Here is a 22,323-nt window from a genome sequence, read left to right as displayed (position 1 = left end):
ACCTATCTTTTCTAGAAAATGAAATGAGATTATAGTAGTAATACTAAAAACTGTGATAAAGGGAGAAATTAGGTAAACAGATTATTAAATTTCAATTCTGAAATTGAATTATCAGTATTAATTAGATTTAAGGTAAAAGATATATCTGATGTTAACATGATGGAAAAACATTTCAATAAATGGTTCTAGGTTGATTAGTTAGCAATCTAGGAAGAAATCAAAATAAAATCTCATCTCATACCATATGTGATAGTAAAATCTTGATGGAATGGAGAATTGACAGTAAGATTAGATTTAAAAAGGAGAGAGGAGGCCCACAGTAACCTTGTAAGCTCATGAGAAATAGCTAACCTATTAAAAAAAGTTGGTTATTTTTTAATATATACAAAATTTTAACTTCAGATGAAACAGGACATGGCTACAGAGACTTGCCTGGCAAGATGCCTGAATGAAGCCTGATCTCAGAATTTCCTCACCCTGAAACCAACAAAATAAGGAAAATTAAGTAAAATGTACAAAATACATAAGCAGCCATCAAAGAATGGAAGAGGAATAATATTTGAAAAGTGTTAAGACATGAATTAGGGAGGAACAATGGAATAGCTCATTTTATATGTCAGCTTGGCTAGACCATGGTACCCAGATACTTGGTCAAACACTATTCTAGATGTTTCTGTGAAGGTAGGTTTTACATGAGATTATAGGAATTTGACATTTAAGTCAGTAGACTTTAAGTAAAACATATTACCTTCCATATTACAGGTGGGCCTCATCCAATCAATTGAAGGCCTTAATAGAAAAAGACTGACCCTCCCAGGAATAAGAAGGAATTCTGCCAGATACTGCCTTTGGACTTGAACAGCAACTCTTCCCTGGGTTTCCAGCTTGCAGCCTACCCTGCAGATTTTGGACTTGCCAAGCCTCTACAATCACCTAAGCAAATTCCTTAAAATATCAATCTCTCTCTTTCTCTGGTTCCCACTGGTTCCGTTTCTGGAAAACCCTGACCAATACAGGCTGGAAGCCAAATGTTTCCAAGCCTTCTCCATCTGCTGAATGTTTCCATCTGCCCCTCCTCCAGAGGGGAGAACAAGATAGCAAAGGACAAAAGTCTGTTGAAATTTTACTAAGGCCCTGGCCAACGCCAAGTTGGAGAACAGCAAATCCAAATGTTGAGTGAGTAACCTCAGGAAAAGATTGGAGACACACACACAGTTGCAGACCCTCCCTGCTACCTTAGCAATTTACACATACTCCCCAGGGAAATACCTCAATGAAGATATTGATTACAGAAATTCCTCTCAACTTATACCAAAATTGATACATTTGAATTTTTAAAAATGTCACTAAGCTCTCAGATACTATTCATTCACGCTTCTTAGTTTCTCTCTTTTGCTACCTAGGCAGAATTTTTACTACTGAGTACAATAGATGTCAAGATTGTTATTCAAAGTGGCAATGAGAATAGTTTTCTATTTAATAATAGTTGAAGTCTCATATTTGGAATAAATCTGTGAAACTAAAATTTTATTTTTGACAGTTGTTTAATGCATTATAAACCTGAGGTTTTCCTGGTTATCATTGAATTCCATGTCCAGGTTGGCAGCTCTGCCTGTTTTGTTGTATGTGGAAGGAGTAATTCAAAGGGAGGCTCTGGTCTGCATAGTGGGCTGTAGGAAGGGAACACATTTTTGTCCCTTTGCCTGATCCCAAAGAGTCCATGCCCTGCCTGAAGCCAGAGACTGGAGACTCTTTCTCTTTATAACAGAGAGTAAAGAAACAAGTTTATGACAGCATTAGAATTAATTGGTGCCAAGAAGAAGCCTTTTTGTAGCATGAAGGGACATCCCCAGGAAGTGGTAGGATTTCTGCATAGATCAGAGGCCTGTCCTCCAGTCTTGGTCGCTGCTGTTGTTGCACTTAGCCACCTGAGGGCTGTCTTCCCTGAGAGGAGCTTCATCTTCCCACCCATAAGCTGGATCCTGCTTTGCTTCCTTTTAGCTACAGCTACTATTACATCATACTCAGCTGAAATTAAGGAAAGCCTCTCTTGCAGATGCTTCTGCAAAACCTAGAAGTTTTATTTAACTTTTGCTTTCCACTTGTGTTGTTCTGCTTTTTAGGAAACCATTAAGCTGAAAAAACAGCAGAAGGGAGTTGTGTGAATGGTGAAGAGTTTAAGTGAATAAGAAGGATGGTGTGGGAATTTCTACCTTGGAGGGGAAGGAAATATTGTGATATGGGAGTGTATCCTGGAATGATGAGAGGGAGGGAGTGTGCCAGGTGCCAGAACCATTAAATAGATAGCATGTTCTTCTGCCATTTATCTAAATATTTATTCCCGTCTCTCAGATATCAATACAAGCCACCATTTCATCTCTGAATGTAAACAAGACACTTCTTTGAAATGAGGGACGAAATGACAATTTTTCAACCTTCTTTAAAATTCACGACAGAATTCTGTTTTTTTTAGGCTGCCTCCTTTGGAGGTCAGTTACTGAAAAGTAGGTCACAGTTCCTGAGAATTTTATAGAAAGAGACATATAATATTCTCATATACAACTGTCTGAAGGAAAACAGGAAAAAACCTAGTATATTTTAATTCCTTACTCTAATATATGATGCTAAATGCTTTAAAAAGCATGAGTTCATTTAATATTCATAAAAAATGTATAAATATTTTGAACCCATTTTATTTATGGAAAAACTGAGGCTTAGATTAAATGGGTTTCGCGACATAACACGTGTACAAGCAGAATGGAATTTCAATGAAAAATTTTTTATTGTGAGTTACGGGTGATTTTTTGAGCTTTGTATTCTGGATTTCTGTTATCATTGTTAAATCTGTTTTTTACTCCTGAATTATACACAACACTCTCTTGCTCTATGGATTTCCATGGTTCGTGTTATATTTTCAGACGGTTTTGACTATTTTTTTTCCTTTACCTTAAGTATTGAGAAAGAGGTTGCCTGATCCAGTTTCCCACTTTCCTTTTTTGAAGGAAGTCTGTCAGTCTTTATGTTCAGTATAATCTTTGTTATTTTGGAATCCACAGAAGATTGTGATATTCATAAAATTAGGAAAAATTACCAAGTAGTAATATAAAAAAATTCTTTTCGTATCTAGCTCTAATATAAAATGAAATGTGTGTAAAGTTGCTGTAGTAACCAGTGTCACAATGATGAAAGTTAAGTAATGTAACTAATAAAGCCAATAATTCCAGGAAACATTACATTATCAGTAGTAATTAGATTTTTTGATGAGGGATTGAATTAGTTATCTATTCCTGCCTAATGAATTTTTTGAAATGATGAGCAGCTTACTGATATACAAAGTAGTATTAACTTAGATAAATTATCATTGTAAGTAATTAAGTCATGATTGAAAATAAATACAATATTAAACACATTAATATGATTTGCCAGTACATCGATTACATAAAATCATTTAGAAAAAAGATATACTACGTAAAAAGGAAAACTATGCACAGAAAAACTAACCGACATTATTTACGAGATCCCATACTATTTCCTTCTCTACCTCAGAGTCACTAACTTCTCTGATTTACGCTTCTACCTACTCCATTGTGGTTTCCGCTTATTCACTCCACCAAGCCAAATCTCATTAAGGTTGCCAATGCCATCTATATTCCTGATGTGGTATGTAGTTTCAATCCACATCTTCCATGAATCCACTGATTTCTTCTAAGCACCTCATTTTCTTAAATACACTCTTATCACTGTTCTGTTATTGTCCTTGTAATGTATGGCCATTCCACCTCTGTTTCCTTTGTGGCTCTTCTCTCCCCTCCCTTTAAAGGTGAAAGATCCTCAGAATCAATTTTAAGTCTTTTTCTCACTCTTCACTATCTCCCCACACAACTGCCTCCATTTCCGGCTTTCATTTGCCAGATAAGGTATCTCCAGCTACAGCATTCCTTTTAAATTATAAACTCACATCTCCAACTTACAAATGACATTTGCACTTAAATGTCTTCCAGTCAACTAAAGAGGATATCTACTGCTTTTATTTTTATTTCCTGACATTCTCCACTCTTGCTTCTGGTGAGAGAATTCATTTGTTTTTCCTTCTTCTCATTATAGCATTAAGTATGATTATTATTTTTAGATTTCTTTCCCTTCAAAAATCAAAGAAACAAGAGGGCAGGAGCTGTATTTGTTGTCTTCACCTTTATATCCTGAGGGCAACATCCAACCTGGCTTACAGAAAGTCAGTTGTTACTTTTAATTTGAATATAATGTGATGGGTAAATGAATTGTGACATCCATTTCTTTAATCAAGTTGCACAATCAGGCTTGGTGTTTCTTTTTAAAGAATAAACAAATACAAGAAGTTTTCTATAATAAAAATTTAATAAACAAGACAAAATAAACTAATTATAAAGAACATATTTTATTATATTACACAATTTAAGGTACACAAAATATTATAAAAATAAAAATAATTTAAATCTTATAAATAGTTATAAATAATTAAAATAGATAAATATTTAAGTACATAAATAAATATATCAGCATGGGCATCTGTGAGGGAATAGTACCTGTAGAGTAGAACATCATGTTGCTTAATATTCCTGAAGACATTTGACAAATTAATTCAATTCAGGGCATGATGAGAGCAGAAATGAGAGTCTTTGACATGGCAGCACAGGTGGAAGTGTGGTCTCGTTAGTGAGAATCATTTCGGTGTTGAACCAGGTGTGTGTCATTCCTTCCTCCTGAGTCTTTCTTGCAAGTTTGTTGATGAAGAGAAGGATCTCATGACTTCTGCTCTGACAATCTCCCAGGCACAAGGGCTGTACTTCTTCTCTTGCAGATAGACAGTGATTCTGTGGAAGTATTTCCTCACAGCCAGGATGGAGTCCTCCTTCAGCAGGGGAGTCCCTTCCAGCCCCGCCTCCTGCATCAGACAGGCTTGCAGGTCAGTGAGCTGCTGATAAAGTGCAGTGCAGAACTTGTCCAGGAGGGTCTCATCCCAAGCGACAGCCGAGCCCTCTGTGCTGAAGAGCTGGAAGGTCTGCTGGATCATCTCATGGACGACAGCGATGGCTTGAGCCTTCTGGAACTGGTTGCCTCCAAACGCCTCCTGGGGGAATCCAAAGTCATTTCTGTCCTTCAGGCAGGAGAAGGGGGAGATTCTCCTCATCTGTTGCAGGAGCATCAGGGCCCTCGTGTTAGCCAGGCTGTGGGTCTGAGGCAGGTCGCAGCCCAGAGAGCAGTTGGAGTTGCAGCTGAGCAGCACCAGGGCCAGGAGTAAGGACAAAGTTGGGGCCATCGGGGACCCTGCAGATGCTGCCGGCCTGGCAGAGGTGGGGACTCTGTGAACCCTGCTCTCTAGGTTCTCTGAAGACCTTCCTTCAGGCCTGGGTCTTAAATGGGAGCGAATTGGTTTCCATTTTCTGAATGTTCCCTCTTACTTTCTACTTCTGTTTTTGCTTTTCATTTTGCACTCTCCAGATGGGTTAGGACAACATTTCTCAACCTTTTTTTCATTATTGCCTCTCTTTCCTCTGCCCACAGAGCCTTTTTAGATAGTTTTTTCCTAATTGCCCCCAGCATGAAATTTTGATACCACAGATATACTGTGTATCTATTTTTGTACTCCATGTATATCTTTACTTTATACATAGAAAAAGAAAGTGAAAATCTTACTCTTTCTATTCAGTGCAGGGTTAAGAATATGTAAAATTTTAAGCTATAATTTAAATTAAAAGCTATTGAATTTTAATTTAACTTTATAACTAAGTTTTCAAAGTGATTTTAATGTAATATATTTACTTATATAAGTAGGAATGTATCAAATTATATATTCAAATAAAATTTAGATACTTTATAATAATACCAGTGTACAGACATACTTAAAAATCATTCAAAGCTGTTCAAAATCATAGCAAAACTAAATTATTTCTTTAATATTTATTTTTAGGTACTTAACTTTTAATTTTGCTTCATATCAGAAAATAATTTTTAATTACACTGACTGCTAGATATTCATCTAGGTATTGTCAACATTTTTTTCTGTTTATCACTTGCCATAATTATGGATGTGTTAAACAACTTTAGTAGAATTAAATAATAAAATATCATATTTTTTGTATTTTACTTACAAATACAATTTACGACTTGTATTTAATTTCCCGATCCCAAATCACGCTGACCCTCAAACATAAGCAACATCCACAAGACAGCCAGTGGCTGCTCGTAAGTATGTAAAGGCCACCTCTCACAATATGACTCTGAGATCAAGAAAATGATGACGAGAAAGTCCTCCAATGAACCATCAAGTCACCTTAGGTCGTAACACTGATTTGTATACAGTGTGTTTACCTTCCCTGAAGTCAATGTCAATACTTCTCTTATGTATGATACACACAAAAAAATCCCAAAGACAAAAATGAATACAAAGGAATAAGGTTTTGTAGTATCTGGTTGAGTTTTGGAGTGCCACAAACCATTGTAATAGCAAGATTTTCATACTCCTAAAAACTATGTTTGCACCCATGGAAGCAGTATCATCCCCAGTGAGAAAGCATGATTTAGCAATCATCACCAATTTGAATCTTTCTCTGTATTTTTGCATTAAATTTCAAATTTCCCAAAGACTGTCAAAGGTTCCAATCCAAGTCTATTCAAACAAAAGGAAACCATCTCTGTAATTAATTGAGAACTGGATAAATATTGATTGGTATCATGGAAAGAATTAACTTTCAACTCTGATCATGAATTCTTTTATTTTGCAGTGGATGTTCTGTGACCTCAGCCCTCTCCAATTCCGATCTTTCAATAAATAATAGGTATGTGACCATCTTTGGCAAATCAGCTCTGTAGAAACTGAACTCTGTCATATTCTCTGTGGTATCCTCGGCACCAGGCCCACTGTAATCACGCAACAGGTACTTTTAACTAAAGCAGTTTCTCAGATGTTCTCCTTCCACTGGAAGGCAGTTACGAATGACCAAGCTATTTTCCTTTATCACGATCATATTTGCTGGGATTATAATAGACAGTGGCTGGTATTCCCACTCTATTCCTACTGGTATCAGTCATGCCTACTGAGTTTGTTGCTAAAACCACTAGGATTCTCTTTCCTTTAAGGTGCCTATGGCTCTGGGGATTCAAGTTGTAAGAGCAGCACAATTTTCAGCCTTTGCCCGGCACTCTATTAAACTCAGGAGGATGGCCTCGTCGCTAATTTGTCCTCTACTTGGTCATGACAGAAAATAACCAGCTTGATGTCACATACAGAGCCATGTATCTGAACTCAAAGTCTCCCTGATTCACACAGGTCACAGCAACCAGACAATTAACCACGTTACTCTTCGGTGGATCTTTACGGATGTGGCAATGACTACCTATATCCTGAGATTCTTTGGAGACTCCTCACAAAGACTGATGAATGATCATTTTCATCCTGTATCTTCATTCCCTTCCATGGGACAATAGGCTCCATTCCTGATTTATTTCCAAAAGTTGACACATAATAATTAAAGCATTACTGCAGGTCGAAAATCAAGAGTTTGGATTCTGAGTCCTTGGCCTACACTTTTGGCCAGATAAATTGCTCATTCTTCTTTATTTACTCAGCATGAAAATATTCTCTCTTCCAGATGCCAAGCATGTAGCTTTCAATGACCTTTCTGGTTTGAATATTTCAGTCCCCACAAAATTATTAGTTTGAAGTCCTAACCCCAAAGTGATTGTATCAGGTGGCGGACCCTTTGGGACTTTATTAGGGTGTGGGGATGGAGGCCTCACAAATGGAATTATAGAAGAGGTCTTGATAAATGCCTCCCTCTCCTGCCCTGTGATGAAACAAGGAGAACTCTGCAGTGTGAGACCTGAAGCAGGCTCTTACCAGAACTGGACCACGTGGGCACCCAGATCTTAGATTTCCAAACTCTAGAACTGTGAGCAGTACATTTCTGCTCTTTAGAAACTACCCAGTCTATGCTATTTTGTTGAAGAAGCCCAAATATTAATACATGACCTGATCTAGTATCCTCGGAATACCTCCCAGAAGTCTTTAAAATACCTAAAGGGAGAGACACCATCTTACCCAACCCCGTTTCCTAGACAGCTAGTCCAGTCCTTGTCATTTCAGGAGCTCGATCCATACTCATGATGATAATAATAATAGGAGAAGAAATAATACCAACATATATTAGATAGATATGATGTGAGAGGACAATAATCTACAGAGAATTTGTAAATTCTTCATGGTTCTACAAGGGAAGTGATAATGGAATATTGTGTGAGATATTTTTTGAAGATCGTCTGCAGGAATGTTTTCTTCAAGTTTGTATTTCCAGTATTTAGAAGATCAGTATGAGAATCACAGGCTTGGACACAAATGGAAGACTCGCTCTCCACTTTTTCTTCAGTTATCCTCAAGTACTTGCAAGGAGCTGCCTGATCATACTTTTCTTGTCTCCCTCAGGAAATAAGGAAACAACTTGTAATGTGTCTACACTTGTGGATATTTTCCTTGTAGGCTATGCCTTTGGGCATCAACTTGAATGCTTCTTTCAAATAGTCTATGATGCTGTGAACTCTGAGTGACATCCGTGTTATCTTCTCCAAGCTGAACTTGTGGAATAAGAATTTGAGTCTGATTGCAGTTTTTTTTTTCCTTCTCTTTATTCCAGCCAATGAACAATAAAAATACATGAAATCATAATATCACTAATTCTGAGAATAAACATCAAAACTTGACTGTTTTATTTCTTTTAAGGCAGAACTAGGGGATGAGATTTTTTATTTTTTTATTTATTTAAAAAAACTTTTTATTTTATATTGGAGTATATTTGATTAACAATGCTGTGCTAGCCTCAGGTGTACAGCAAAGTGATTCAGCCACACACATACATGCGTCCATTCTTTCTCAAACTCTCCTCCCATCTAGGTTGCCACATAATATTGAGCAGAGTACATACACAGTATGTTCCTGTTGGCCTCCATCCCAAATATGGCAGTGTGTACATGTCAATCCCAAACTCCCCAACTATCCCTCCCCCTCCCTCTTCCCCCCAGGTAACCATAAGTTTGTCTCTAAGTCTGTGAGTCTGTTTCTGTTTTGTAAGTAAGTTCATTTGTATATCATTCTTGTTTAGATTCCCCATACAAGAGATATCATATATTTCTCTTTCTCTGAGGGTCAGATTTTTTTTATACATCTTTATTGGAGTATAATTGCTTTACAATGTTGTGTTAGTTTATGCTGTACAACAAAGTGAATCAGCTATATGTATACATATATCCCCATATCCCCTCCCTCTTGTGCTTCCCTCCCACCCAGATTGTTTCTTAATGAAGTGTGTGCAAGCAAGAACATTACTTGTTCCCCTCCACCCCACCCAGAACTTCATTAGGACAAATAGTGTAAAGATGAAAAGTGGACTTATGCACTGAACTTGTTTCCTTGACCATTAATCATCCAGTAGTTTCCCAACTTCTTTGCAATTAGTTTCCCACGAGGATAAATCCAGGCCATGTAATATGAGCAGAAGAAGTGCTCTTGCCTTGTATAGCCCTGGCCCTTGAAAACATCCCATGTGATCCACCAGACTTTTTACCTTTACCAGCGAGTGGAGTAGACTCAAGTACTACAGGCAAATTTGGAGTCACCTGTTGATGATGGAAAAATCCTCAAAACAGGGGGTACCCATGTCTCCGAATCACTCTTTGGAGGAGAGCAAACCAGAACATCCATGTGATCAGGAATGCCTGCATTGTGCTCTTATACCAGGGAAACATAACATTCTATTATGATCAAATTCCTGACAGCTTTCTGTTTACCTGTTACAGCAGCCAGCATTAAGTTAACTGACAAATATCTCTAACACCACACTATCTGAAAAACCTTTCTATAAAAAAAGAAACTTCATATGTTGAAAATAGCAAATACCAGCCCAAAACTTAAAGTGATCTTTTAAATTACATTATGAAATTATACAAGAAATAATGTGTATAATGTACAATTGTTTATACAAGAAAAAATGTCTACACATTTTTTTAAAATCAAGTTTTTCATTTCAGACATTTTTCAACTTGTGGAGAAACGTAAGTTGAGATTGCTTTGGAGCACTCAGCAAGCACTAATGTAATTGAATTAAAAAGTGTCACAAGTATAAAAAATATTCTGTATTTGTTGACATTTCTTTGAGGATTCTTACATGAGGGAAAGGCACTTTTCAATTTCCACTCTGACAACCTCCCGGGCACAGGGGCTGTATTCCTTTGCCTTCAGGTAGACATGGATTCCATGGAAATACTTCCGGGCAGCACGTCCCAAATCAGGACAATCCGGATTGTCTTCTTCCATCTGCTTTAGTCAGTCCAGCCTCTCTGATCAAGGCTAGGGAAGGGTTTATCGAGGAGGGTGTTGTTCCAAGCAGCACGGCTGTCCTCTGTGTTTAAGAGTTGGAGGATCTGCTTGAGCATCAGATAGTGGTAACAGGAGCCTTGAATCATCTGGATTTGAGTGATACTCTCTTTAAACTTTTTAAATTCGCCAAGCAAATTTGAAGTCGGCTCTGTCCTTTAGGGACCACTGAGAGGGGATCCTTTGCATCTGTTCCAACTGTTGGAAGACTTCCTTGTTGTCCTGACTATGGCTCCTAGGCAAGTTCCAGCTAAGAGAGCAAGCAGGGATGGAGCAGAGCATCACCCTGCTACTAGCAAAAGAACTGGGCCATTGAGAATTTGAGTGATTCACTAGACGGCCGCCAGGTGGCGCGCGGGAACCTCTAAACAATTAGCTGGAAGGTTCCTTCCAGCTAAACAATTAGCTGGAAGGTTCCTTCCCTGGAACTGTGGACAGCGTCCTTCCCTAGGCGGCCGGTAGAGGGCGTAGGGTTTATTTGGGAAACGCCGACTATTGAGTTTGCTGTCTGCAGCTGTCTCCTGCAGCTCGAGAGACAGGGCGAAACGTAGTCACTGAGGCTACTTTAATAATCAGCATAGTGCGCGAAAAACCTTCGTTTTCTCGGTGCTGAGTGTTGAAGAGGAAGCCTTGTCGCGGCCTCGCCAGAGACATTTTTGTCTGGTTGGGAACCGGAACCTTGCATTTTCGGGGCTTCCCCTGAGTTTTGCGCTTTATTTTCTCCCAGAAACTTGAGCGAGGCAATTTTGGGGGAAAGAAGCCGTTTTCCGAGCGGTCTGAGGTGGGGAATCAGAGCGATTCCCAGCCTCAGAGAAAGGGGAGCCGATTTTTCAGATTGGGGCTCGTTTCTGGCGCGAGACAGCGAAGGCCCAGAGAAAGGGGAAGGCGGCGGCGGCGATGGGACGACAGGACGGTGTTGGGGACGCCCTGAGGGGTGAGTCGGGGCGCGGCCACCACCGGGGCCGAGGACGCGGGAGCTGAGCGCCCCTGTAGATGGCTCTGGGACTTTCAAGGGTCTTTCAAGGATACAGCGTTAAAGTGAGGGAGAAAGTATTGAATATCTGAAAAGTAGGAATATTAAAAAACACAGCATTTTACTTTTTATATTTTAAAATTAATGTTATATTTAAATTAATTCATATTATATTTAATTTAAATTAAATATTTTAAATGTTTCATGCTTTTACAATATATTTATATTAAAATATTTTAAATAGTAAGCATAGAATATTAAAATATATTTTAATATTAAAACGTGGGTTATTAAACTTTATTTAAACTATATTTTCGTTATACTAAAACAAGTATTTAATATAGTTTTAGTTTTCTATATTTAATGGAAGCAAAATCAGTGATATTTTCAAGATTACTTCTTCACTTGTTTGTAATTGAGGGAATTACCATGTTTGATAATTTCTAATGACCCCGTGATAGTCTTAACTGATTTGTTGTTTTTTTTTTAAAGAAGATGTTGGGGGTAGGAGTTTATTAACTAATTTATTTATTTTTGCTGTGTTGCGTCTTCGTTTCTGTGCGAGGGCTTTCTCTAGTTGTGGCAAGCGGGGGCCACTCTTCGTCGCGGTGTGCGGGCCTCTCACTGTCGCGGCCTCTCTTGTTGCGGAGCACAGGCTCCAGATGCGCAGGCTCAGCGGCCATGGCTCACGGGCCTAGTTGCTCCGCGGCATGTGGGATCCTCCTAGACCAGGGCTCAAACCCGTGTCTCCTGCATTGGCAGGCAGATTCTTAACCACTGCGCCACCAGGCAAACCCCTTAACTGATTTTTAACTCATGTTCCTGAAATGTCTTTCCCAGGAGCTCACTTTGACTATATGGTTAGAAAGAAGAGTTGCTGTGTACAAGCAACTGAGGACATTTAGCAGGTCAGACTTTTTCATTTTCTTTAGTAAGAATTTTATAAACTAAATGGAATTTGACCAAATTTCAGTTGCATCATGAAGGCTCACTTTGTAAGACTTTCAGGGACCTGCAAATGAAGGGTGATTTCATTTGTTTATTTAAATTTAAAATTTTGGTATTTTGTTCCTCGTGCATGTTTTGGTATTACTTTTCATTTTAAAATATTACATTGAAACATTCTTTATCTTGATGACTTAGATTTGGTGCCTCTTTAACATTCCGTGTTTAAGGGAAGTACTAGCTTACTTGACCCTAACACTGACCCAGGAAATAGCTTTTGAATTAGAGTATTGTGCTGTTCCATGGCTGAAAATCTAGGACTGTTTCATTTCTCATCACCCTCTCATCCATAAATATATTTCTTACCATTTTCCTGGTCTCTACAATATTTTAATGTCTTTTTTTTAAGGAAGAAAAAAACCCTTTTACTGCCTTCATCTGATTTCCTCTCCCCCCACCCCCTTGCCTATGGTAACCACAAATCTGATCTCATTTTTAAAAACATCTTTATTGGAGTATAATTGCTTTACAATGGTGTGTTAGTTTCTGCTTTATAACAAAGTGAATCAGCTATACATAGACATATATCCCCATATCTCCTCCCTCTTGCATCTCCCTCCCACCCTCCCTATCCCACCCCTTTAGGTGGTCACAAAGCACCGACCTGATCTCCCTGTGCTATGTGGCTGCTTCCCACTAGCTATCTATTTTACATTTGGTAGTGTATATATGTCCATGCCACTCTCTCGCTTTGTCACAGCTTACCCTTCCCCCTCCCCATGTCCTCAAGTCCATCCTCTACGTCTGCGTCTTTATTCCTGTTCTGCCCCTAGGTTCTTCAGAAGCATTTTTTTTTTTTTTTAGATTCCATATAGATGTGTTAACATACAGTATTTGTTTTTCTCTTTCTGACTTACTTCACTCTGTATGACAGACGCTAGGTCCATCCACCTCACTACAAATAACTCAATTTCATTTCTTTTATGGCTGAGTAATATTCCACTGTATATATGTGCCACATCTTTATCCATTCATCTGTCGATGGACACTTAGGTTGCTTCCATGTCCTGGCTATTGTAAACAGTGCTGCAGTGAACATTGTGGTACATGACTCTTTTTGAATTATGGTTTTCTCAGGGTATATGCCCAGTAGTGGGATTACTGGGTCATATGGTAGTTCTATTTTTACTTTTTTAAGGAATCTCCATAGTGACTGTATCAATTTACATTCCCACCAACAGTGCAAGAGGGTTCCCTTTTCTCCACACCCTCTCCAGCATTTATTGTTTGTAGATTTTTTGATGCTGTCCATTCTGACCCATGTGAGGTGATACCTCATTGTAGTTTTGACTTGCATTTCTCTAATAATTAGTGATGTTGAGCATCCTTTCATGTATTTGTTGGCAATCTGTATATCTGCTTTGGAGAAATGTCTATTTAGGTCTTCTGCCCATTTTTGGATTCGGTTGTTTGCTTTTTTGATACTGAGCTGCATGAGCTGATTGTATATTTTGTAGATTAATCCTTTGTCAGTTGCTTCATTTGCAAATATTTTCTCCCATTCTGAGGGTTGTCCTTTTGTCTTGTTTATGATTTCCTTTGCTGTGCAAAAGCTTTTAAGTTTCATTAGGTCCCATTTGTTTATTTTTGATGTTATTTCCCTTTCTCTAGGAGATGGGTCAAAAGCATCTTGCTGTGATTTATGTCATAGAGTGTTCTGCCTATGTTTTCCTCTAAGAGTTTGATAGTTTCTGGCCTTACATTTAGGTCTTTAATCCATTTTGAGTTTATTTTTGTGTATGGTGTTACGGAGTGTTCTAATTTCATTCTTTTGCATGTCGCTGTCCAGTTTTCCCAGCACCACTTATTAAAGTGGCTGTCTTTTCTCCATTGTATATTCTTGCCTTCTTTATCAAAGATAAGGTGACCATATGTGTGTGGGTTTATTTCCGGGCTTTCTATCCTGTTCCATTGATCTATATTTCTGTTTTTGTGCCAGTACCATACTGTCTTGATTACTGTAGCTTTGTAGTATAGTCTGAAATCAGGGAGCCTGATTCCTCCAGCTCCATTTTTCTTTCTCAAGATTGCTTTGGCTCTTCGGGGTCTTTTGTGTTTCCATACAAATTGTGAAATTTTTTGTTCTAGTTCTGTGAAAAATGCCATCGGTAGTTTGATAAGGGTTGCATTGAATCTGTACATTGCTTTGGGTAGTATACTCATTTTCACAATGTTGATTCTTCCAATCCAAGAACATGGTATATCTTTCCATATGTTTGTATCATCTTTAATTTCTTTCATCAGTGTCTGATAGTTTTCTGCATACAGGTCTTTTGTCTCCTTAGAAAGGTTTATTCCTAGGTATTTTATTCTTTTTGTTCCAGTGGAAAATGGGAGTGTTTCCTTAATTTCTCTTTCAGATTTTTCACCATTAGTGTATAGGATTGCAAGAGATTTCTGTGCATTAATTTTGTATCCTGCAACTTTACCAAATTCATTGATTAGCTCTAGTACTTTTCTGGTAGCGTCTTTAGGATTCTCTCTATATAGTGTCACGTCATCTGCAAACAGTGACAGTTTTACTTCTTCTTTTCCGAATTGGATTCCTTTTCTTTCTTTTTCTTCTCTGATTTCTGTGGCTAAAACTTCCAAAACTATGTTGAATAAGAGTGGTGAGAGTGGGCAACCTTGTCTTGTTCCTGATATTAGAGGATATGGTTTCAGTTTTTCACCATTGAGTACGATGTTGGCTGTGGGTTTGTCATCTATGGCCTTTATTATGTTGAGGTAAGTTCCCTCTATGCCTACTTTTTTGGAGTGTTTTCATCATAATTGGGTGTTGAATTTTGTCGAAAGCTTTTTCTGCATCTGTTGAGATGATCATAAGGTTTTTCTCCTTCAATTTGTTAATATGGTGTATCACGTTGATTAATTTGCATATATTGAAGAATCCTTGCATTCCTGGGGTAAATCCCACTTGGTCATGGTGTATGATCCTTTTAATGTGCTGTTGGATTCTCTTTGCTAGTATTTTGTTGAGAATATTTGCGTCTATGTTCATCAGTGATATTAGCCTGTAGTTTTCTTTTTTTGTGACATCTTTGTCTGGTTTTGGTATCAGGGAGATGGTGGCCTTGTAGAATGAGTTTGGGAGTGTTCCTCCCTCTGCTATGTTTTGGAAGAGTTTGAGAAGGATAGGTGTTAGCTCTTCTCTAAATGTTTGATAGAATTCGCCTGTGAAACTCTCTGGTACTGGGCTTTTGTTTGTTGGAAGATTTTAAATCACAGTTTCAATTTCAGTGCTTGTGATTGGTCTGTTCATATTTTCTATTTTTTCCTGGTTCAGTCTCGGAAGGTTGTGCTTTTCTAAGAATTTGTCCATTTCTTCCAGGTTGTCCATTTTTTGGGCATATAGTTGCTTGTAGTAATCAATCATGATCTTTTGTATTTCTGCAGTGTCAGTTGTTACGTCTCCTTTTTCATTTCTAATTCTATTGATTTGAGTCTTTTCCCTTTTTTTTCTTGATGAGTCTGGCTAATGGTTTATCAATTTTGTTTATCTTCTCAAAGAACCAGCTTTTAGTTTTATTTACCTTTGCTATTATTTTCTTCATTTCTCTTTCATTTATTTCTGAACTGATCTTTGTGATTTCTTTCCTTCTGCTAACTTTGGGGGTTTTTTTTGCTCTTCCTTCTCTAATTGCTTTAGGTGTAAGGTTAGGTTGTTTATTTGAGATTTTTCTTGTTCCTTGAGGTAGGATTGTATTGCTGTAATTTCCCTTTTTGAACTGCTTTTGCTGCATCCCATTGGTTTTGGGTCATCATGTTTTCATTGTCATTTGTTTCTAGGTATTTTTTGATTTCCTCTTTGATTTCTTCAGTGATCTCTTGGTTATTTAGTAGTGTATTGTTTAGCCTCCTTGTGTTTGTATATTTTACAGTTTTTTTTCCTGTAATTGATATCTAGTCTTATGCTGTTGTGGTCGGAAAAGATACTTGATGTGATTTCAATTTTTTAAAATTTACCAAGGCTTGATTTGTGACCAAAGATATGACCTATCCTGGAGAATGTTCCATGAGCAATTGAGAAGAAAGTGTATTCTGTTTTTCTGGGTTGCAATGTCCTGTAAATATCAACTAAGTTCATCTTGTTTAATGTGTCATTTAAAGCTTCTGTTTCCTTATTTACTTTCATTTTGGATGATCTGTCCATTGGTGAAAGTGGGGTGTTAAAGTCTCCTACTATGATTGTGTTACTGTTGATTTCCCCTTTTATGGCTGTTAGCATTTGCCTTATGTATTGAGGTGCTCCTATGTTGGGTGCATTAATATTTACAATTGTTATATCTTCTTGAATCGATCCCTTGATCATTATGTAGTGTCCTTCTTTGTCTCTTCTAATAGTCTTTTTTTAAACTAAAGTCTGTTTTGTCTGATATGAGAATTGCTACTCCAGCTTTCTTTTGATTTCCATTTACATGGAATATCTTTTTCCATCCCCTCACTTTCAGTCTGTATGTGTCCCTAGGTCTGAAGTGGGTCTCTTGTAGACAGCATATATATGGGTCTTGTTCTTATATCCATTCAGCCTGTCTATGTGTTTTGGTTGGAGCATTTAATCCATTTACATTTAAGGTAATTATCGATATGTATGTTCTTACTACCATTTTTAAAATTGTTTTTGGTTTGTTATTGTGGTCTTTTCCTTCTCTGTGTTTCCTGCCTAAAGAAGTTCCTTTAGCATTTGTTGCAAAGCTGGTTTGGTGGTGCTGAATTCTCTCCTTGCTGGGTAGATCCTTGCTGGGTAGAGTAATCTTCGTTGTAGGTTTTTCCTTTTCATCACTTTAAATATGTCCTGCCACACCCTTCTGGCTTGCAGAGTTTCTGAAAGATCAGCTGTTAACCTTATGGGGATTCCCTTATATGTTATTTGTTGCTTTTCCTTTGCTGCTTTTAATATTTTTTCTTTAATATTTAATTTTTGATAGTTTGATTAATATGTGTCTTGGTGTGTTTCTCCTTGGATTTATCCTGTATGGGACTCTCTGTGCCTCCTGGGCCTGATTGACTATTTTCTTTCTCCTATTAGGGAAGTTTTCAACTATAATCTTTTCAAATATTTTCTCAGTCCCTTTCTTTTACTCTTCTTCTTCTGGGACCCCTATAATTCTAATGTTGGTGCATTTAATGTTGTCCCAGCAGTCTCTGAGACTGTCCTCAATTCTTTTCATTCTTTTTTCTTTATTCTGCTCTGCGGTAGTTATTTCCATTATTTTGTCTTCCAGGTCACTTATCCGTTCTTCTGTCTCAGTTATTCTGCTATTGAGTCCTTGTAGAAAATTTTAAATTTCATTTATTGTGTTGTTCATCATTGTTTGTTTGCTCTTTAGTTCTTCTAGCTCTTATTAAACGTTTCTTGTGTTTTCTCCATTCTATTTCCAAGATTTTGGATCATCTTTACTATCATTATCTGAATTCTTTTTCAGGTAGACTGCCTATTTCCTCTTCATTTGTTTGATCTGGTGGATTTTTACCTTTCTCCTTCATCTGCTGTGTATTTCTCTGTCTTCTCATTTTGCTTAACTTACTGTGTTTGGGGTCTCCTTTTCACAGGCTGCAGGTTTGTAGTTCCAGTTGTTTTGGGGGTCTGCCCCCAGTGGGTGAGGTTGGTTCAGTATGTTGTGTAGGCTTCCTGGTGGAGGGGACTAGTGCCTGTGTTCTGGTGCATGAGGTTGGATCTCGTGTTTCTTGTAGGCAGGACTGCATCCGGTGGTGTGTTTTGGGTATCTGTGAACTTATTATGATTTTAGGCAGCCTCTCTGCTAATGGGTGTGGTTGTGTTCCTGTCTTGCTAGTTGTTTAGCATGGGGTGTCCTTCACTGGAGCTTGCTGGTCATTGAATGGAGCTGGGTCTTAGCGTTGAGACGGAGATCTCTCGGAGAGCTCTCGCTGACTGATATTACATGTGGCCAGGAGGTCTCTAGTGGTCCAATGTCCTGAATTCGGCTCTCCCACCTCAGAGACTCAGGCCTGACACCCGGCCAGAGCGCCAAGACCCTGTCAGCCACTGCTCAGAAGAAAAGGGAGAAAAGAAAAAGAAAGAAAGAAAGAAAAAATAATAAAATAAATAAAGTTATTAAAATAAACAAATTTTAAAAAGTAATAAAATAAAAGAAGAGAGCAACTAAACCAATAAACAAATCCACCAATGATAATAAGCGCTAAAAACTATGCTAAAAAATAATTGACAGACAGAACCCTAGGACAAATGTTAAAAGCAAATGTATACAGACAAAATCACACAAAGAAGTATACACATTCACAAAAAGAGAAAAAGGAAAAAAAATATATATATATATTAAAAAAAGGAAGAGCACAACTAAATCAATAAGCAAATCTACCAATGATAATAAGCTGTAAATACTAAACTAAGATAAACATTAAAGTAGAAACAAATTAGACACAGAAAGGAAACCCCATTTCTACAGTTGCTCCCAAAGTCTACCACCTCAGTTTTGGGGTGATTTGTTGTTTATTCAGGTATTCCACAGATGCAGGGTACATCAAGTTGATTGTGTAGATTTAATCCACTGCTCCTGAGGCTGCTGGGAAAAAATTTCCCTTTCCCTTTGTTCGCACAGCTCCTGGGGTTCAGCTTTGGATTTGGCCCCACCTCTGTGTGTAGGTTGCCCTCTGGCATCTGTTCTTTACCCGGACAGGAGGGGGTTAAAGGAACAGCTGATTTGGGGGCTCTGGCTCACTCAGGCCAGGGGGAGGGAGAGGTACGGAATGTGGGGCAAACCTGTAGCGGCAGAGGCCAGTGTGACGTTGCAACAGCCTGAGGTGCACCATGTCTCCTCCTGGGGAAGTTGTCCCTGGATCCCAGGACCCTGGCAGTGGCGGGCTACACAGGCTCCCGGGAGGGGAGGTGTGGATAGTGACCTGTGCTTGCACACAGGTTTCTTGGTGGCTGCAGCAGCAGCATTAGCATTTCATGCCCGTCTCTGGTGTCCACGCTGATAGCCGCAGCTCATGCCCATCTCTGGAGCTTGTTTAGGCAGTGTGCTGAATCCCCTGTCCTCACGCACCCTGAAACAGTTGTCTCTTGACTCTTAGGCAGATCCAGACTTTTTCCCGGACTCCCTCCTGGCTAGCTGTGGCACACTAGCCCCCTTCAGTCTGTGTTCACGCAGCCAACCCCAGTCCTCTCCCTGGGATCCCATCTCCGTACCCTGAGCCTCAGCTCCCAGCCCCCACCTGCCCCGGCGGTTGTGCAGACAAGCCTCTCAGGCTGGTGAGTGCTGGTCAGCACCAATCCTTTGTGCGGGAATCTCTCCACTTTGCCCTCTGCACCCCTGTTGCTGCGCTGTCCTCTGTGGCTCCAAAGCTTCCCCTCTGCCCACCCGCGCCCCCCGGCTCCGCCAGTGAAGCGACTTCCTAGTGTGTGGAAACTTTTCCTCCTCCACAGCTCCCTCCCAGAGGTGCAGGTGCTGTCCTTATTCTTTTTTCTCTGTTTTTACATTTTTCTTTTGCCCTACCCAGGTACATGGGGAGTTTCTTGCCTTTTGGGAAGTCTGAGGTCTTCTGCCAGCGTTCAGTTGGTGTTCTGTAGGAGTTGTTCCACATGTAGATGTATTTTTTGATATATTCGTGGGGAGGAAGGTGATCTTACTCCTCTGCCATCTTGAAGGTCCTCTCTCTATTTGTTTGTTTTTAAAGTATAATTTAATCTGTTTCTTTCTTTCTTTTTTTTTTTTGTGGTACGCGGGCTTCTCACTGTTGTGGCCTCTCCTGTTGCAGAGCACAGGCTCCAGACGCACAGGCTCAGCGGCCATGGCTCACGGGCCCAGTCACTCCGCAGCACGTGGGATCTTCCCGGACTGGGGCACGAACCCATGTCCCCTGCATCGGCAGGCGGACTCTCAACCACTGTGCCACCAGGGAAGCCCTAATCTGTTTCTTAAACATTAACATCAAAGGTGGTCTGAAACAAAATCAAGATGAGGAAAAGGACTGTTTATCTCATTTATACTATTCACAGAGCAGTGAATAGTATTTTTTGGTCAGAAAACTTTCTTAGATGCTGGTTGTCTCCAAAGAGCTTCAGGTGCTGTAGGGTTTCTCTCCTTAATGTACCAGGTACTGCTCTAAGGGTGGAAAGGTGGGCTCTGCTCCTTTACAGTTCCACAGGCAATCCCTCAACTACAGTTTGCATTTGGGGGCCTCAAGATGCAGACCCCTGACAGTGTTAAGGGACCTGTAGTCAGAGCTTCTCTTGGCTGGGCCAAGGGTGGACTATACAGGTTACTATTTGTTATATTAATACAAAAGGCTGCTATCATTCAGTCTGTTCAAATTCTCAGCCTGTAATTTGCAGGTTATATCAGCTGGAGCTTTTCTCTTTAACTTATGCTTTCTCAGAGAAAGCATGTCTAATGGTTTGTTTAATTCAGCTTCAGCATTTGCAGGCTCGAGAAACTAAAGTGAAATATATTGTAGAATCATGGAATTTAAACTTCAACAAATAAGTAGTGAATATGTCTTCCATTTGTTGGTACTGTGGTGGGTGCCAGGTACAATGAAAAGAGTAGATGCGTTGCCTGCTGTCACAGAGCTTGCAGTCTGGTGGGGATATGGGTAACTAGGCATTCAATTAAAGCAATGCTAATGCTGTGACAGGGAAAGTACAGGTTCTTGGGAGCATGTGGGCTTGCATGGATCAGGGAAAGCTTCTGCAAGAGCAGTTGGTAAGCTGGCATCCCAGGGGTCTGCAGGAGTTTGCCAGATAATTGCATCATGGTCAATTTTGGACATGTTGTGGAGAGATAGTCTAGGGAAGCAGGTAGATATAAGGGTTTGGAGCTAATGACATTTGTTTGGAGATGTGACCCTAGGGAAAGACATGCATATGGAGGTCACAATCATAGAGAGGACATTTGGAACTATTTGGGAGGTTGAGAGTGTATGTGCAGAGAGGATGAAGTGTGGGACTAGCACAGAATTTTGAGGAACACCAATTCCCTAAGATGAGAGGGAGCAGTCAACAAAGGAAGGAGAGGAGGAGGGGCAGAAAAGCAGAGGGTGGTGGTGACATGGAGACCGGATGAGCATCAGACCTTAAGATGGAGGGCGTGGTAACAAGTGTCCGATGCTTCTGAGATGTCAGCTGAGGCTGCCTGACAGCGATCTCTGATCTCAGTAACATGTATTGATAGTTTATTATAAACTTTGGCTGAGCAGTTTTAAGAGAACAGGGAGGTTGAAGCCAAATTATGGCAATCGGAGGAAGGAGGTGCATGTGAAGAAGTAGAGGCAAATATTGCAGAGAACTTTTGTGTATGAACAGAATGACAGAAGCAAGATAATACTTACAGGTGGTCATGTTTAGGATGAAGAAGATGAAAATTAAGCACATTTAATGTTGATCAAAACTAGCCTTTGGGCTTCCCTGGTGGCGCAGTGGTTGAAAGTCTGCCTGCCGATGCAGGGGACACGGGTTTGTGACCCGGTCCAGGAAGATCCCACATGCCGCGGAGTGGCTGGGCCCGTGAGCCATGGCCGCTGAGCCTGTGCGTCCGGAGCCTGTGCTCCGCAACGGGAGAGGCCACAACAGTGAGAGGCCCGCGTACCGCAAAAAAAAACAAAACTAGTCTTTGAAAAGGAAGATGTTGATACAGCAGAGAGAGGAAGTAACTGATAAAGCATAAGCATCTTATTGTACTAAGGCCTTCTCTGCTTTGCATCAAGGGAATCTCTCCCAAAAGCTAAACCTCCTGAAATTATCCCTCTGTGTGGTGTCACAGAGTTTTTTCACCCCGGGGCAGTGAACGATGGGGAGGCTTGGGATGAGTAAGAGATACTTTCTTTTATTAAGATATAAGTTCCAAATGTGAGAATGGAAGTGGAAAGGGAGATGCACCAAACGTACATCTCTCTTCTCAGGCAGATGTATTTTATGCAGCATGGTTGTCAGTGTTGACAGTGTTAAAAATCTGCTTAATGA

The 22,323-nt window shown here is 39.5% G+C and overlaps 1 protein-coding gene, 1 long non-coding RNA gene and 1 pseudogene across 2 annotated transcripts in view; 1 reads left to right on the top strand and 2 right to left on the bottom strand.

Moving 5' to 3' along the window:
• Positions 1–4,713: 4,713 nt before the first annotated feature.
• Positions 4,714–5,296, bottom strand: LOC132426679 (interferon alpha-1-like). The gene has a single exon (XM_060013475.1). It carries the CDS (start codon positions 5,294–5,296, stop codon positions 4,727–4,729), a length of 570 nt encoding a protein of 189 aa, XP_059869458.1. The 3' UTR covers positions 4,714–4,726.
• Positions 5,297–10,189: 4,893 nt separating this feature from the next.
• Positions 10,190–10,684, bottom strand: LOC132426678 (interferon alpha-13-like; annotated as a pseudogene).
• Positions 10,685–10,966: 282 nt separating this feature from the next.
• LOC132427404 (uncharacterized) overlaps positions 10,967–22,323 on the top strand; it is a 47,297-nt gene continuing 35,940 nt past the window's right edge. Inside the window, exons 1-2 of the long non-coding RNA XR_009519900.1 lie at positions 10,967–11,336; positions 12,216–12,283. This is a non-coding gene — a long non-coding RNA (uncharacterized lncRNA). The remainder of the gene's footprint in view (positions 11,337–12,215; positions 12,284–22,323) is intronic.

Source organism: Delphinus delphis, chromosome 6, assembly GCF_949987515.2.
Source record: "Delphinus delphis chromosome 6, mDelDel1.2, whole genome shotgun sequence".
Classification (NCBI taxonomy): domain Eukaryota; kingdom Metazoa; phylum Chordata; class Mammalia; order Artiodactyla; family Delphinidae; genus Delphinus; species Delphinus delphis.
This window is presented reverse-complemented; position numbering and strand designations above follow the sequence as displayed.